Source organism: Sorex araneus, chromosome 1, assembly GCF_027595985.1.
Source record: "Sorex araneus isolate mSorAra2 chromosome 1, mSorAra2.pri, whole genome shotgun sequence".
Lineage (NCBI taxonomy): Eukaryota > Metazoa > Chordata > Mammalia > Eulipotyphla > Soricidae > Sorex > Sorex araneus.
Genome location: NC_073302.1, coordinates 415,779,183 through 415,796,631, shown reverse-complemented (window position 1 = coordinate 415,796,631; position 17,449 = coordinate 415,779,183). Strand labels below are relative to the sequence as shown.

General features: G+C 42.7%; 2 protein-coding genes across 6 annotated transcripts in view; one reads left to right on the top strand and one right to left on the bottom strand.

The window, feature by feature from the left end:
* Positions 1 to 17,449, top strand: part of WNT2 (Wnt family member 2) — a 104,314-nt gene that overhangs the window by 79,876 nt on the left and 6,989 nt on the right. The window lies entirely within an intron of this gene.
* Positions 9,380 to 17,449, bottom strand: part of ST7 (suppression of tumorigenicity 7) — a 294,315-nt gene continuing 286,245 nt past the window's right edge. For 2 of the 5 annotated variants that reach the window (XM_055147191.1, XM_055147308.1), the window contains one exon: positions 9,380 to 9,726. In XM_055147191.1, the coding sequence (XP_055003166.1) occupies positions 9,631 to 9,726 (96 nt within the window). In that variant the 3' untranslated portion in view covers positions 9,380 to 9,630. Of the gene's footprint in view, positions 9,727 to 16,225; positions 17,231 to 17,449 lie in introns of those variants that run through there. The other 3 variants (XM_055147168.1, XM_055147367.1, XM_055147250.1) reach the window with 3 other exon arrangements.

The window sequence follows — 17,449 nt, the reverse complement described above, 5'->3', positions numbered from 1 at the left end:
GAGAATTTTCAGGTGATAACTATGAATTGGCTGTGAAAAATTCGAGGAAATATTTCAACTCTAATGACCAAACTACATTTACAAATGTGCGGGTACACCAGTTGAACCTTGGGAAGAAAACAATGATAAGACTCTTTCCCTCTCCCCTCCATTTTTCTACTCAGCACTTGCCAACCACCACCAGTATAATTATTTCAAAAAGACAGAAAGATAAGTTCATAATAGGTGAGAATGACAGGGAGCTATATTAACATAGATGCCTTTTGTTAACAGATGAAATTATTACTGCTTTTATAATGGTGTCAATAGATTTTTGAAAATTGTTCTATAGTTAACAGAGCAAATCACATTCTATTTCAGGATTCAGATATTTTTACAGAGAGATAAAAAACAACTTGGAGTGATAAAATGGAAATAAATTTCTCAAAATTTGGTTTAGTCATCTTTTATATAGGAGAAAATATTGGCTATTTTATGTGAAACTGCTATTAAAAATGCAGTGTTCTTTCTAAGTATCTGATAAGATATTTATAAATCAAAACATATATATATATATGTACATGCATGTGTATATGTGTGTGTATGTTTTTGGAGCCACGTCCAGTAGTACTTACTCAGGGCTTACTCTTGGTTCTGCACTCAGGAATCACTCCTGGTGATGCTAAGGGACCATTTGTAGTGCTGAGTATAGAACCCAGCTTGGTTGCATGTAAGATGGGAGCCTTGGCATCTGTGCTACCTCTCTGGTCCTATATATAATTTAGAAGGAAAAATTTTGAGGTCCAGAAAACATATAAATATGAAAATAATTATTCCTGAGATCCAAATGGTACTTGTTAGTCTTGCTATAGATACTGCAGGGACCCTTGATTCAGTGCTGTGAGTGGCTATAAAAATTAACATAGAGCCAAGTGGAGAAATGAGGGTCTGGGCAGGCATCATTACTTCACTCTTTGCTCCTATTTTCTCTAAATAGGAGAAAGAAAGTGGATCACCCGAATGATTCTTTTTCTATTTTCTTTTTGGGTCACACCCGGAGATGCACAAGGGTTACTCCTGGCTCATGCACTCAGGAATTACTCTTGGCAGTGCTTAGGGGACCATATGGGATGCTGGGAATCGAACCCAGATCTACCTGCTGTGCTATCGCTCCAGCCCATGAATAATTCTTTAAAGATAAGTTTATGGCTATGATGACCAGTGACTATTAAGCCATCTCATTTGACACTTGAATAAAGCAGGTGATTAAATATCGACTTGCCTATAATTTGGCTATTTTTAGATCTTACCGTTTTCTAGGAGCCCCTGACCCAGTACAAATATGGGCAAAGACGCTATGGGAGTGCAGAGGGGAAAAGGGGTCTTCGATAAGTCCTTTATATAAAATTGCCATAGTGTCATTTGAACAGCTGATCCCCCTCCTGGTGACAGCTGCAGATGCATCATCAGAGCTGAGCCAGGGACTGCTCGGCTAATTGAAGTGCCCCGTAGGTCCTCTTTGCCCTTAAGAACTTTTCCGATAAATAGCTCTTGACCAGTTCCTTATATGGCCACAGACAGCCCCAGAGATTGAGATGTATTTTGGACACAATCTGCTTCTCATTTCTCAAGGGTCTCAAGTCTTTGCCTTTGCAGCAGAGGGAGATGGCAGTGGGCTCTCGTGCCCTGTCCCGTGCAGTCCCTTTTCTTCTGAAGAGTCCCCCTTATCTGGGAGAGGAGAGGTGCCTGGTGCTTGTCATACTGTGTTGGGCCAAGGCAGAGAAAGTTTGAAAGGAGATGGAGGAGGATATCAGAATGGTAAAACTGCAGAGGGAAAAAAAAGGCTCTTGGAGCATTCATCCTTGAGAATAGAGTGCTATCACGAGGCCATATACGAGGGTGTAACAGTGCTGAATGTCCAGTTCCCTTTAATCCTTGAAACAGTCACCCTGAGGGGAACAGTCTCTAGTGCTACCTGGCTTCACGTGCCACATGAGAACCCCAGTGTAGGAACTGCTCAGGAGACTGTTTGCAGAGAGAGAGAGAGAGAGAGAGAGAGAGAGAGAGAGAGAGAGAGAGAAGAGAGACAGACAGACAGACAGACAGAGACAGAGACAGACACAGAGAGAGAGAGAGAGAGTGAGAGAGAGAGAAGTACCTGCCATGGAGGGCAGAAATGTGGGGATATTTGTGACATTGATGGTGGAAAATGTACATTGGTGAAGGGGTGGGTATTAGAACATTATATGACTGAAACTCATCACAAACAACTTTGTAGCTGTGTATCTCACTGTGATTCAATTAAATAAATAAATAAATAAATAAATAAAAGACATTTACCCCAGAGAATTGTATCCCTCACTCTAGGCTAAAGATATACTTTTTTCTTCTTAATGAAGTGAAATGCATGACATATGTTGGATGAATGAATGGATTATTGAGACCCTGACCCAGTGCGAAGAAAAGAAATTTGTGGCTCAATTTTGTGTAGGGAGCCTCAAGCAATTAGAAATAAAACTACATTGTCATTGCAGGTCTTAGTGAGGTGACTTAAAAGGTTAGATCTTGTGAAATTCCTAAGCTGTTCTATTCATGATGCAACATGGGTGTTTAAGAGCACACTAGACATGAAGACAAAACCCAATGAGTATAGAGAAAACTAAAATCCTAGTTTAGATGACTATTGCAAAATGAAAGATGTTGTGGTATCTTGTGTATGGCCATGATGGATTCTGGTACCACTGCCCTTCTCCCCTGTTCCCACCTCAGCTCCCCTAATCAAGGAGGCCACTCATATTCTAAGCTATCACTGGCCCAATGGTTACAAATACTCAGTTGTGGATGGCTGCCCCTTCAAGATCTCTCTCTGAGAAAATGCCAATATGATCACACCTTGCCCAGGTAGCTTTTCTTATTGGAGAGAGCATCTTGCTTACAGAGCACAGAACTGAAGGGGAAGCAAACTTCTAGGAAAAACAAGAAGCCAGGAAGGAACAGACAACTCTTCCAGGCTCCACTCATGGCAGCCCATATTTAACATGGAACTCTAACTGTGGAGTGAGAGCTATTCAGAAACGTATACCCAGGAGTGTAACGAACTATAATATATGAACTGACTTTGGAGGAAAATGTAATATGCTTAACATAACATTGCAACCAGGGGAGCCATTTTTTAAGAATAGAACAACGAGGGAAAATAAATAGCCCTGATAGAGAATGAGGAACATGGGAGTTTCCAGCTAACTGGGGATTTTCTCACTCTAACATCAGATTCTGATTGCAGAGGGACCATCTTAGTTGTCATTAACCAGCATTTCAAAAAAAGAAAGAAAGAAAGTAATGCAAAATGAAAGTAATTCAATAGAAGGCCCATAGGCCTTGGGGTGGGTGAAAACCCCATGGGAGTCGGGGCCCTGGGGAAGCCCGCCGGAGACCACTAGTTACTGTCTGGCTACCACAGCCTGAAACCAGCTATCAGGCTCTTTCAGGCACGCTCACTGCATCTTGGATAGATCATCGTTTTTCTTGGATGACTAAAGAGAAAACAGAAGACTTGAATTAAGACAGCTTCCCCCAGCCTTCATTTCTCCACTTTTTTCATTTGTTGGCATCCTTGGACAGTGAAATGATCCAGGGACCCTTCTGCGTGTTGGGGGGGGGGGTGTTCACAGTTACCATCAAAAGGAACATGCTAAGCAGGCCAGGAGGGGACATAGGACATGAATGCCCTGTTTGGAGCACGGCTGAGATGCATGGTTGAATGAGCCTAATTTCTCTTGGAATCCTGTCTGGCAGGCCTCCTCTTGGTCATGATGGATGAGATAAGCAGAAGGAACACACACCTTGTTTGTGAAAACTTCCTACTGACTCAGCATTGGCCTGATCCAAAGTCTTCCAAAAAAGAATGTTGTGTGATATTAGGGAGGATTCCTTATAGAAAGGGATGGTGTCCTATGATTTTAAGTGCTTGGTTAAAGACTTCTTTATTATGGGGTTTCACTGTGCTTCTGACATGGTGAGTTCCTAGAAAAGAGTAAAGCATTTATCCTCCACCAAGAAATGGCCATTTTGCTGGACCAATGTTCCCTAGTGTGGAAACTAATTCACTGGTGTAAATTAGTCTTGGCCTTCTTGGCTAGCCTATCATCTACAGCCGAAGTTTGAAGAAGTGTGAAGTTGGTCTTGCCTTTTGAGACCTGCTGAGGTTCTTTCAGGAGTTTTTGCTTCCATAGCTTCTCAGTGAGGATGACATCCGTAGCAAGTTTTCCAGGATGGTGTGGAGAATTCAAGAATGCCTCATATATCAACTAGCTGGGTGGTATGTGGCACATAGTAAATATGAAGGACAGAATCTTGTGAAGTGACACAAGGAAGATATGGGGAGAAAGATACAAATTAACATCTCAACAATACATTGCCCCTTCAATCTCTCTTCCAATGCAATTTATTTGTTCACTTATTCCTTAATTCAAAAAGCTAAGTGATTGCTTGGGAATGTGGTATACAAAGAAATAATACTTCCCCCCTGATAAAATATTAACTTGACAAAGTTTTCTGATTTAAGAAGTTTCTTTGTATTATTTATCTAAGTTTATTAATCTTGAGGGTTCTTTTGGTCACACTCATTGGTTTCCAGGGACTACTCCTGGCTCTGTGTTCAGAAATGACCTCTGGTATATGTGGTACCAGTAATCAAACTGGGATGAGCTGCATGCAAGTCAAGCCCCTTGGCAAATTCATAATTTGGCCAAGTTTTCACGAAAGCATACGGAACACATTTCTAGTAATTCCCCCCTGTATTTTATACAACAATGTTCACTTCTACTTTGGTGTCATCCTCTCAAGTCTGTTCTGTCCATCTTTCCTGCCAACATTTATTTTGCTTTTATATTCCAGTATATAATCCCATCAACGGCCAACATCCAGAGACTTAAAAGCAAGCTCTCTTTGCGGCAGCACGATATCTTGTAGCCTACTTCTCCCTCTGGGAGAAACTGGCAAGATTCTGAGAGTTTCCTGCCCACATGGGAAGCCTTGCAAGCTTCCCATGGTGTATTCATATGCTAAAGCCAGTAACAAGCTGGATCTCATTCCCCTGACCCTGAAAGAGCCTCCAGTGTGACATTATTGGGAGGGCCAAGTCGAGAGAGACTCTAAGATCTCAGGGAAAGGACGAATGGAGAGGTTACTGAGCCCACTCGAGAAATCGACGATCAACAGGATTTCGTGATTTTGTGTGATCGTGATTCCAGTATATAGACTATCTAGTTAGAATTAGATGGGTACACTGATGTGGAGTTCAGATTCCTGGCAGTCCAGTGGAAGACAGACACATGCTTATATAAGTGAAATATGGTATCTTAAGTTCTTCAATTCAGGATGCAATTGGGAGAGAGCAGTACCCCTAGCATACAATATTTTTTTGCAATAAAGGAATAAGTGAACACACGAGGTTTACGTATACTGTTGTGAAAAAGGTTGTGTATGATTTGAGGCAAAATCTTCGAGCTGTTCGTTCATATTTTCTTTCTGCTTTAGTCATTTCAAGTGTTAATTTAGACTGAAAGTTATTTTATCCTTTTTGTTTGTTTTTATTTTGCCGGGAAGAGCTCACAGTGCTGGGGATTGAACCAGAGACCTGTCCGTAGAGAGCATATGCTCCAGCCCTTGGAGCTCGCCAATTTTTCTGTTCATTACGCAATGAGTATGACTGTGTTTGGAAAGGGCTGTGCGCCAACAATTGTCCTAGCTGTCCAGGAGGGAGTTTGGGGAAGCTAAAAGGTCTAAAAAGTACCTCTGTGAGCTTGTTAGCAGTGCCCAGATGTTGGGAAGGGTGGCTGAGCAACCAGGCCAGGGTCCTTGGAATGTGGGATGGGGGTGGGATGGGGGCTCAGACTAGAGATTGGGTGTTTTTTTTTTTTTTGCTTTTTGGGTCACACCCGGTGATGCACAGGGGTTACTCCTGGCTCTGCACTCAGGAATTACCCCTGGCGATGCTCAGGGGACCATACGAGATGCTGGGAATCGAACCCGGGTCAGCCACGTGGAAAGCAAACGCCCTACCCGCTGTACTATCACTCCAGCCCCCAAGATTGGGTGGTTTTTTTTTTAATATGCAACTTTACACCATCTAAAGCTGTAACTTACTGCCCCCTTCTTGAAAAAACATACTAACCTGAGGTTTACTTGCCTTTTGATAATGGTTGGTCAAGATTTTCAAAAAAATATTTCTGCCTAAAGTTGGTCACACATAAGCTTCAAGTCTGAGAAAATTCAAAAGGATCTTTTAAATCTTTGTGTTTTGTTTCTCTGCTACATTTTTGGCTCTTGAATTTTTCATTCAAGGTTTATTGAAATCTAGGGTTCCAGCTCACGCAGATCAGAATTGCTTTGGATTTTGGTTTCTCCATTTGGTAAATCATATAATTATATTAGACACTGTTTTTCTCCAGCTCAATTTTACAATCCTAAGCCTTCCCTGGTACTTCTCCACTGGAACCAGTTGACCACCTATTATGTGCTTAATCTATTATGTACTTAATCAATTCCTTCAATAAATTATTTGAACACCTGGTTCATGTCAAGAGTTGTGTTGGACTACAGTTGACTAAGAGAAACTGTGGTCTATATATGCAATGAAATACCCCTCAGCTATGAGGAAAGATGAAATAATGCAATATGCATTTCGTGGACAGAACTAGAGGTATCATGCTTAGTCAGAAATAGAGAGACAGATACAGAATGGTATCACTCATATGTGGAATATAAAGAAACATGGAGACCAAACAATGTCCAGATGCATCGGAACTGGAGAGTTGGCCTATAGAACTGAGCTTACCTATTTGGGGAGGGGTTCCAGAATAGGACATCAGGCACCTCTGGTGGTGGGGGTGATGTTGGAATAATGTATGCATGAACTATTTTTTATGTTTATATTTGCAACAACTAGTACTGTGAAGCATGGTACCTCAATAAAAAATGGGATGGGGAAGAAGCAATGAAATCTTGCAGTTCAGTGAATGGAATTAGAGGGCATCATGCTAAATGAACTAAGTCAAAAGAAGGTCAAAAACGGGATGGGTGGGAGGGACACTGGGTTTACGGGTGGTGGAGAATGGGCACTGGTGAAGGGATGGGTTCCCAAGCTTTGTATGAGGGAAGTATAAGCACAAAAGTGTATAAATCTGTAACTGTACCCTCACGGTGATTCTCTAATTAAAAATAAATAAATTAAAAAATATTATTAAAAGGTTAAAATATTTTATAGATAGAAAAATGCTTTTAATTCAAAGACAGAAGGTCCAAAGGCTTCTTAAGACAAATTTGTGAGGTTTCTAATGATTTTTCTGGAACCATAGTCAATGAAATCATTATGATCACAATATTTTTTTTCTGGAACAGTTTTTCTGATTTCAAGACAAGATTAAAATACTAAAACTAGAAAAAAAAAACGGGATCCTCTCATGCTTTTGTGGAACATAAAGAGAAAAAAAACACAAAGGAATAGACAATGGCCAGTGAAAATAAACCCTGAAGTTCTGCCTACAGAACTAAGGCTGCCAAGTGGCAGAGGGGTGGGGTGTGAGGCAGATGAGATGGAAACTAGGGAGTGGTAGAGAAATACCATCATTCGAGTAGTGGGTGAGGTGCACTACACTGCAATCTTGAAACAGTAATACAATGCTACTGTAAATACCAATACCACAAAAAAATGTAGCATGGGGGAGAAAAGCAAACAAGACAGATATAGCCTCTGCCACCAAGAGCAATTCTAGTGGTATGGAAAAGGGGCTCAACCTCTCTCCCCTCAAAATGCATAGTAAATTATCATAATTTCCATAGTAAATTTTCTTCATTTCCTAAGAATAAAAGCGAGCTGCATATCTTATCAGAGGTTTGCACAGAGGAGATACAAAGCTGGTCCAAAGCATGAAAAACCCTGTGTGCCTAAGCATTACCTCCTCATTCGAATTTGCTCTTAGACAAAGGCTGATATGCTTCAGGAAGTGCATCTGGGAAGGAGATATAGCATCACGCTTTCCCTGCACAAAGCCTACTGTTAACACTCGAGAAAAGAATAGCACTGTAGCACTGTTGTCTCATTGTTCATCGATTTGCTTGAGTGGGCACCAGTAACATCTCCATTGTGAGACTTGTTGTTACTGTTTTTGGCATATCGAATATACCACGGGGAGCTTGCCAGGATCTGCCGTGCGGGCGGGATACTCTCGGTAGCTTGTCAGGCTGTCCGAGCAGAATGGAGGAATCGAACCTGGGTCAGCCGTGTGCAAGGCAAATGCCCTACCCACTGTGCTATCGCTCCAGCCCTCTGAGAAAAGAGTAAGGATTCTAAATTAGAGAAAAAACAAATCCCTGTAGAGGACAGTCCTATTTCCAAGTGATGGATTGATATTTTTAATAGAGGAACTTCATAGAGAACGCATAGAGAATTTACTTCATAGAGAATTCAAGGCTAATATTTTCCATCTTTTGCTTAAGTCAAGTCAGCAGGCTTTCAAAGGAAGTGAGCACAATGATCACTTTGGGTCAAATCACTAAACTACTCAAAGAATGCTCACCTATTCATCAAAATGCAAATCGTACATTTTTTTTGTCCTCCTGAAGTATCCTAACAAGAAAGAATTTTTTAAAAACTCCAAGCTGGCAGCATTTTAAAATGGCCAGCCGTCCCAGCACACGGCTTGGTCTATAGTTCTTCTCACAACAACATAAGGAAGAATATTGCATCCAATAACAACTCAGATTACAAAACTGAGAATATCAGCAATGGGAGGTATGTGTGTGGGGGGTGGGTGGGTGGCAGAAAATGAAGTGGAAATAACATAAGGACATTGGTGGAGGGTCTTGGACACTTTGGTGGTGATGAGGTACTGGGATATCACTTGCTAAATCAAAACCATAAATATTAACATTTTTGTAAACATGTGACCTAAACTATAATAATTAAGTTTAAAATAATCCCTCAGAACATTTTTGTTCAAAACCCAAAACTGATTCCTTGAATTACATTGTTGAACACTGAGTTTTTGTCAAAGAGCAGAGTCTCTGAACTAGAATAGCGTGTGATGACACACATATTTCATCGCACTCATGCTGCCTGTGATTCATTTCGGAAACAATTTCTGATTTTAGTATTTGAAGATGTACAGATTGGGGGGGGGCTATAAAAGATGTTACTTTTGAGCCAAACAGACTCCATTTTCTAAGCTACCAATTATAGTTGTACTGCAGGGGCGGCTGAGACGGGATCCATCCGCAAAGTTAACCATCACTGGCGTTAGCAGGCCTGGGACCCTAGTAGCTTAAATATAAGCCAAGAGGTTTATTTAGGAAAGCAACTTTTGAGGACTGGAAGACTCAGGAAGACACAACTGATTGCTGCAATACACAAAAGTTTATTTTTGATTTTTTTTGTCTTTTCTGAAGGCAAAATATAATAGAACTGAACAGTAATGGATTTTGTACAACAAAAACAGCTTTTAATATGGAACAGACTGTCCATGAACATTTTAAAACCTCGGAATGGCTTCCCTTTTTCAGAGTCATGCTTTCTTGCGTCCATGAGGCATTGGCACGGAAGAGGCGGTGGCAGTCCACTGGGTGACGTGAGTGGAAGGACGCGCAGCTTCCCTAGATCCGTGTCAGCTGGTGCCACAAACTGGACGGTAGTATGCTTTCCACTTTATCCATGACAAAGTTTAAGGGAGCAAACAAAGTGCTAAGAAACTGCAAAAACAGAAACAAACAAACAAAAAAAGAACAAAAACAGAAAGGCACAGAAGTCAGGTGACAGCTCATTCAAGACTATACCGTGACCCTCTCCAGCCCTGGCCTATCTCTGATGCTTCTGCATTAGGAAAGTCTCCAGGGGCTGCAAACTCCAATGTCATATTTATGTTTATAGGAAACATCAGCAGAAGAATTCACCTGCATTCCAGCACCCACCGCCCGAGTGCTTGTATAGATAAGGGGGAGACGTGTCTGCAGACAGCCCCCTTCCCCTCCTGACAGCTGGTCTTCAGTTCCACGCCTCCCCACAGCCTCAAGGGCTGCTGACTGTCCCGCAGAAGGACTCACAGAGGGTGGCGAGTGGTCAGAAGAGTTTCAAAAAAGGATGACAACTTAGCTCAACTGCTTGCTTGATGAGGACCCGACCCCCACACATAGAATTCTAAGTGCAAAAGGAAAATAAAAATAATTGTTTAAGAATGGTTGTAAATTGCCTTAGGACCCTCTTTCCTTAAACACCTAGGTAGTCCCAGCGATTTCTGAACTACTTGATTAGTGGGGGCCATCATGGGAGCAGGAGTTGGGGCTTGGGAGGGGGAAAGGGCAGCAAACTGGCCTGTCCATGGACTGACACAGTGATGCTGAGATCTCTAAGCTCTTCCGCTTGGTGCCTTTTAAGGACCTCATCTGAGATCATTTTAACAGACTCTCAAATCTATTCTGATTATGTTCTCGTAAAGAATTGGCTTGCTCCTCTGCCCATTTCCCCTTGTCTCTGGCGACCCAGGGATCACGCCCATAGGCCACCTCCAGTGCCAGATAATCTCATCATTGGCCACCATCCAGATCACAGGGCTTTTTCTCCTGGAAGGGAGCTACATGACAGCCGCCATAGTCATGCCACTGAACCCCGCACCAGGGGACCCAGTCCCAAGGGACCTCCCCATCCCAAGGGACCCAGCCCTGGCAGCCAAAATCCTCCACAACCCAACCACTGCCATGCTTGGGCCAAGCCTCACTCATGAGTGAACGGATTCCTGGACCTCGAGGCCGTGACCCATAAGACACTCCCTACCCATTCTCCATGAGTACCACACATTTGATGGGATTCAAATAGTAGGCAACCAATAATAGAGGGAAATATATATATATATATATATATACATATGCATACATAACTATTTTCAGATATATATAGATATAGATATACGAAAACTCATATCACTCAACCTTTAACATGTTAGTGATATCCTAAAGAATGTCCTAAAGGTCCCTGCCAAAATAGAATAATCTTCACACTGTTTCCTCTGTGGATACTTTTTTGTAGCATTTTCAATGTTTTTTTTTTTTTTGTAACAGACAATACAAAATGTATTATTTTGGTTATGCTTTGGGACAGGGATTGGAACTTGGGATGGAAACATTCCAAATATGGTGGTGGGAAGGTGTAATGGTGGTGGGATTGTTTGAATATTAAATGTAATCAAATATTGTGAACTACCTTATAAAATAAAAAAAATTAAAAAAAATTTGCTTGCTGCCACTAACTACGCAACTGGCAGATGATATGTCCCAACCCACTCAGGCACATGATGACTATTGAGATGATTTCCCTGCTCTGTCTGTTCAGAACCAAGGTATCATCTGGCTATGGCTCAGAAGTTCTCTCTCCTAAGCCCTTGCTCATAATACAGCATTGTGCATACCACCAACATGTCTCAAACAAGTGTAGTGTGGGATGTGAGTACTCTACACTTTTTTGCAGAGGAGGAACGTTGTATTGAGCTCAAACAAACTGGTAAACTGTGCTTTTACTGGAGCTAAAGCAGGCTCCCCTCCTGGCCATATGTTTTATGGACTTGGGACCCACAATTCAAAGTCAAGTGCACTCAGAATCTTTCCTTATTTCCACCCTTCCTTCCTTCCTTCTTTTTCTTTTAAAAAAAATTACCCATCAAATGCAAACTGAGAAGGTATGATGCAAACACCATCAAGTGTAAGATCTGTGTAAAGGAAACTCAAGGTAATGTTGGGATTTGGAATCCTTCATATCAGGGGTTGTCAGAAAAGGGAGTGAATTCATTCTGCAGAAAGGATGAGGAAAAACTTAAAACGAGGCAACACAAAGAGATACCAGAGGCAACACAAAGAGATACCAGTGGATGATTAGAATATGAAAAGACAGAGATGAGTTTAGAGAGCTAAGGGAAGACATGTAAGCAAGTGAGTCCTTTGGGATCCACAACAGCTGAAACAAATGGGAAAGCAGCTTGTCGAACCAGAAGACAGGAAATCATTCAGGTGAGATGAGAAAGTTGAAGGTAGAGTCAAAAGTGACTAGACAATCTCTGAAGGCTTCACATGCCAGGCTGGGCTCACAGTTAATAAACGGTCATGCAAATACTCAAGCAAGTGTGGATGACTATTTCTTCAAGTGGGTGTTGGCTAGCTGACGGTTTCTATAAGCTACTGAAATGGCCCATTCAGAGGGTGAAAAATGTGTACCCTACAGAATGGGTCACCTGTTTTTTTAAGTTTAGAGTTAGACCAGGTGCCACCCATGAGTATAGTAAGAATGCCTCAGACTTAGCACACAAATGAGTAAATGAATGACTGTCCCACTGTCTCTGAATGAGTCTAAAAAGAGTTTAATTTATAAGAGGATCATAGAGAACAAGTCTACCGATTGCATTAGCCCAACATGCTAAAATTATACACATGTTATTATTTACTTACACATAAGTCATCAGAGCAAACCATGAAACATAGATTTATTTCTAACACTCAGTTCTACAGAGAGGAGCTAGAAGTTCAAGTGGTCTGGCTACACCTGAAATTCTGAGTAGGCTTGGAAAATGGGGGTTAATGAATGAAGTAATTAATATTGTGGGTTAAGTGATCACATCTTAGAAGGATTCCCGGATGCTGCATTACAGAGGGAGGAAAGACCTCCTAAATTGTAAGTAGAGCCAGCGCAATTAAGAGGAAGGCATGTGCTCAAAGTAATGGATCCCTTCATGTGCTAGAACGTGGGACACCTGGGAGCTCAACTCTGGCTAGCAGGATGCACGGAGATGCTGTGACCAAGCGGACTGAACAGGAAGGCCTGATAATTGGCTTTGTTTCTGATCCTGACCTGACTTGGATAAAAAGCTCAGGCCTCTGGAAATCAGCCCTGCTGGAGGTGTGCAGCCGGCTCTAATTCCGTCGCTTCATGGTCTCTCTGGGCCACACCTGCCCTTCAAAACCAGGTTCTACAAGAGAAGCAAGTCCCTGTTTGCTGTTCTGTCTCAGATCTTCATGGCTATACTCAAGAGAATTAGAAAAGAATTCCTTGAATCTTTTCCTACAGAGTCTAATTCTCTCCCAGCAACCCAGGTGAGATGTGTAACCTTTATCACTAAGCTATCCTCTTCAGTATCCCGCCCTACACCATCTTCTTCATCCCAGGTCTATAAGGAAAAAGCAGAAGTAGCTGCCCAAACCACTAAGTCCTTTCATTTATAAATCAGATACAGGTCAATGCTTTTTTTTTTTGTTTATCAGGAAGCATCAAAAAAAAAAAATAACATCTCATGGAATTCACTTTACTTGGGGATGCTTAGCTGTACTTCTCAGTGGCCAGGATCCCAACCACGGCTCAGAGAGAAACAGTCTCCCATATAGATTTGGGACATGATTCTCTGAAAAGTTAAGTCTGTCTGAATGAGTGATACCAGGAAACCCTGAAACAGCCCATCTATCTCCACGTCCTAAACTGCTGCCCAGGGGTCACAAAAACATGGTCTAAAATGCACACTAGTTCAATCAGTGTCTTGGGGTGAGAAAAAGCAATGGAAGTAATAAAAAGGCAAAAGTGACACTTCAGTGGCCTGATGCACCTCTTTCAGAAACCCCGTCATTTAGAAGAGGGTCATGCCTCCTGATGGGCTTCGTTACCATGTGCAACGCCGCAGCTTATCTGAATAAGTTCCAGGTGCCCTGTTGCAATTGGACAATTGACATTTCACTGTAATCAATATCAGACTTCAAAGGGGTCAGGGCCTAGAAGTGACGATGAGAGTCAGAAGTCAGGGGGATCGGGCTGAGAAAGGAGAGAGACTAGAGGAGTCCAGACAGGGCCCTTGATGGCAGAAGGGGTCAGGATGCTGACCTTCCCACGTTCTGCAAGGGACTGGGTTTCAGATGATAACTTATTTATATGAGCAACCTTATCTTGCTAGCCAAACATTCTAGGAAGAGCTAGTCCTAAGTCATTGAGGTAGATTAGATTAGCGGGGTGCAGGCACTGGACGCCTTGCATTCTCCCATTTCCCAGCAGCCCTCACTTCACTGTGGGCTGCCTTATGAGCTGCAAATCAACATGTAAACATGCAGAGGGTTCCCAAGCTGCACATGGCAGTAGGGTGGGGGTCGGGCAATCTCTGCATCAACTAAGAGTCATTATCCCAGGGACCTTATCTCAGGCAAGGGCTGAGAAAATCATTTTCACAAGTTGCAAATGGCTACAGGCAGCCTACCATGCCAGAGTGATAACCCGAGGGGGGGGGGGGCGCGGGGGCTGGCTGTGATGAAGTGATGAGGGTGAAAATGTGGGAGGCCTGGTATGGGAAGAGCAGGGAGGGGGCATCCATCTTCCTTCCTCACCAAGTCTCTGCAGACATCTTGGAAACTGCTAAATCTTAATGAAGGGCAAAATGAATGTGAGCCTTCAGAGAGAGGTTTAAAAGCCAATCTATCTAAACCTCCTTTGAAAAATTGTCGGTAGCGGACCAAACTACTACTCCTTGGTAGAGTGTCAAATAGGAAGACAGAATCTGTCTGTGAAGACCGTAAAAGTGAAGGTATCTTTTATTCTGTCAATGAATCAAGGTTGTGGAAATAAAAAAAAAAAAAACATCGGGAGAGTAGCCCTTTGTCAAACATCAGTAATGACCATCCCTCTTGGACTTCTGGAGAGTGTGTCGGCTTTCTGAGCAAACACCCTCACCTGTGTTCTATTTCCAAGCCGCAACCCCCCCCGCCCCCCGCCCACTCCCTGGGGAAAGTGGGTTCAAACCCTCAGTCAGTATCCGGCATGGGTGCTGGCAGTTCTAGGGGCAGGGTCACAGTGCCGGGGGAGATTCTGAAAACCCTGATGAGTATGCTGTCCCTCACACCAGTCAAGTCAGTACTATGGGTGAGGGAGACACACAGCATTAACCTCTAAGCTCCCACGCGATGCCAAGGTCCAGTCCAGGTAGAAGGCCTGACTTCCGGCCAGCATTCACCTCATATCTCTGACAGAACACCACGTACCGACAGTGTCTGCTTGACAGTTCTGCTTTCTTGACGGTGGTGTTTGTTATATGAGCTTCAACTGCTCTTCTTGGACTCCTCTTGGGAGTCCCTGGGGAAACCACATTGATTTCTGGGGCCTAACACTCAGCATTCTGAGTTTCTGCTGGTGGAGACAGGTGACTTTGGGGCACGTCGAAGGCTAAAGATTTTCATTCTGATTCTTGAACTGCTACCAAGTGCTCTGTTCGTGTCATGGATACTGAGCCAAGGACATGCTTATATATTTTAAAACTAGAAAGGTGAAAGGAAGAATGAAAAATTGTCTAACTATAGAGGTATATTCTTTAAAATGTCACTAGTTCATCTGTTCAATATTTGAGTAACTAATTTTACTAACAATCTGGCTTGTGGGTAGAGGGGAAAATAATGAGTAACAGAGGCCCAGAAGTAAGGGAGCGATACAAGGAGGAAACTTGAGTGAAAACTGGGTTTCAAAATCAAAATACAAAAATCTTAAAAAAAAAGTTAAGATATTATCTGTAGCACTGTAGCACTGTCATCCTGTTGTTCATCGATTTGCTCGAGCGGACACCAGTGGCATTTCCATTGTGAGACTTGTTGTTACTGTTTTTGGCATATCCAATACATCATGGGTAGCTTGCCAGGCTCTGCCGTGCGGACAGGATACTCTCGGTAACTTGCCAGGCTCTCCGAGAGGGATGGAAGAATCGAACCTGGGTCCACCACGTGCAAGGCAAACGCCCTACCCGCTGTGCTATCACTCCAGCCCAAGATCACCAGAGAAAATTGACAGTAGTCAGAAATAGCTATGAAAGTATTAGATGTCTAAAGAATTTACAAGAGAAAGACTAGTTCTATAGAGTTTCAGAGGGTAGAAGAGGAACAGTAAGAGGAGCTTAAAGAAAGGCAGATTTTATCGGTATGACATAAGGATTTTCAGTGATTCAACAAGATGGGTTTTGATGTTAAATAGGCAAATTCCCCAAGGCTTCAAGCATTCAAGACAGGACTGCTAGCCTCCCGATGTCACTGCTGAAGGCAATTTTAAGTCCCTTGCAACTCAGCGTCTGTGAGTATAAGTACAGAAGAAGAAAATCAGTGCTAAACTGCATCTGATTGTTACAGTGATTCTTTCTGTAGAAACCACTACCACTTATTTATTTAATAATCATTTATTGAAACCTAGGATGTGCAAGGCACGTGCAAAGCCTTGGGGGTACAGATATGAGGAGGACACAGTCCTGCTCTCAAAGAGCTTACAGTCTAAAAGGGCACAGGCAAGTTTCCAACAATTATCATACAGTACAGTAAATGGAATATAGGTATTCATGGAATACAGTGGGCCTATGGGGCAGAGACGTCTAACTCAACTCAGGGGAAATTGAGAAAGAGAGTTGAGTATAAGAGAATGAAGAGGCATTAGTAGAGTGAGCAAGTAAGAGGTGTGATGGGAAGAGGCATTCCATGCAGAGAAAAACAGGAGGTGCAAAACGACACAGGTGTCCAAGAGTCTGGTGCATCTGGGACTGGTGAGCAATCCATTCAGAGTAGAATCCGAAAGACTTGGGCGAGACGAGGCTAAAGGGACAAGCTAGGGCCAGATTATTTAAGGACCTTGCATGCTAAAGGACTGGGATAGTATTCTGAAGTTGGTGGGGACATCAATGGAGAAATCCAAGCAAGGAAGTGACATGCTCAGACCTAAAATTTAGAAAGATCACATTTGAGTCAGTATGAAGGATAGAAAGATCAACAGAGGATAAAACCGGATGCAAGGTGGCCAAGAAAAACTCTTATGGGAGTTCAGGCAAGAAAGAACAAAGACACGGACTAAGAGAGAGATCGTGAGAGAGAGAGTGGAAGAAGAGGAGAACAACATTTACTGAGTGCCTAGAGGCTTAGGAGGTTAGATCCCAGAGACAGATGCTCAGAGCTAGGATAAGGGGGTGTGGAAGGGAAGAGGGGGGAAGGCAGCTGAGTTACTGGCTGGGTAACTGGGGGGATGTCAGGCAGTGCCACTGTCAGAGGTCGGGCATACAGGAGGAGTGATTTTGGTGGTGGGGGAAGAAGGGTGATGAGTTCAGTTTGGGAAATGTTGAGATTGAGATGCCGGTGGGATTTCCAGTTCATCTTCAACACGCATGAAAATACTCTTGCAATTCCAGTCCCTGAACTCTGCCGAGCAGAAAATGTCAATCATCTGAAAAGGGATTAAATCAACCCAGCCAAGTTAGAAATCATCCTTTCTAACTCCACTCTTCCTGAAATTAGAATGGTGTCCAGGGAAACAACTGACACTCTTTTCCTTGTTCCTTCTGTCTGAAGCTCATCTGTGGCAAGTTAGTGAAACTGTCCTCACTGCACAAACAGGCTCAAGTGGATAGTTTTCAACGAGGAAACAGTGGATCTCAGTGCCGGT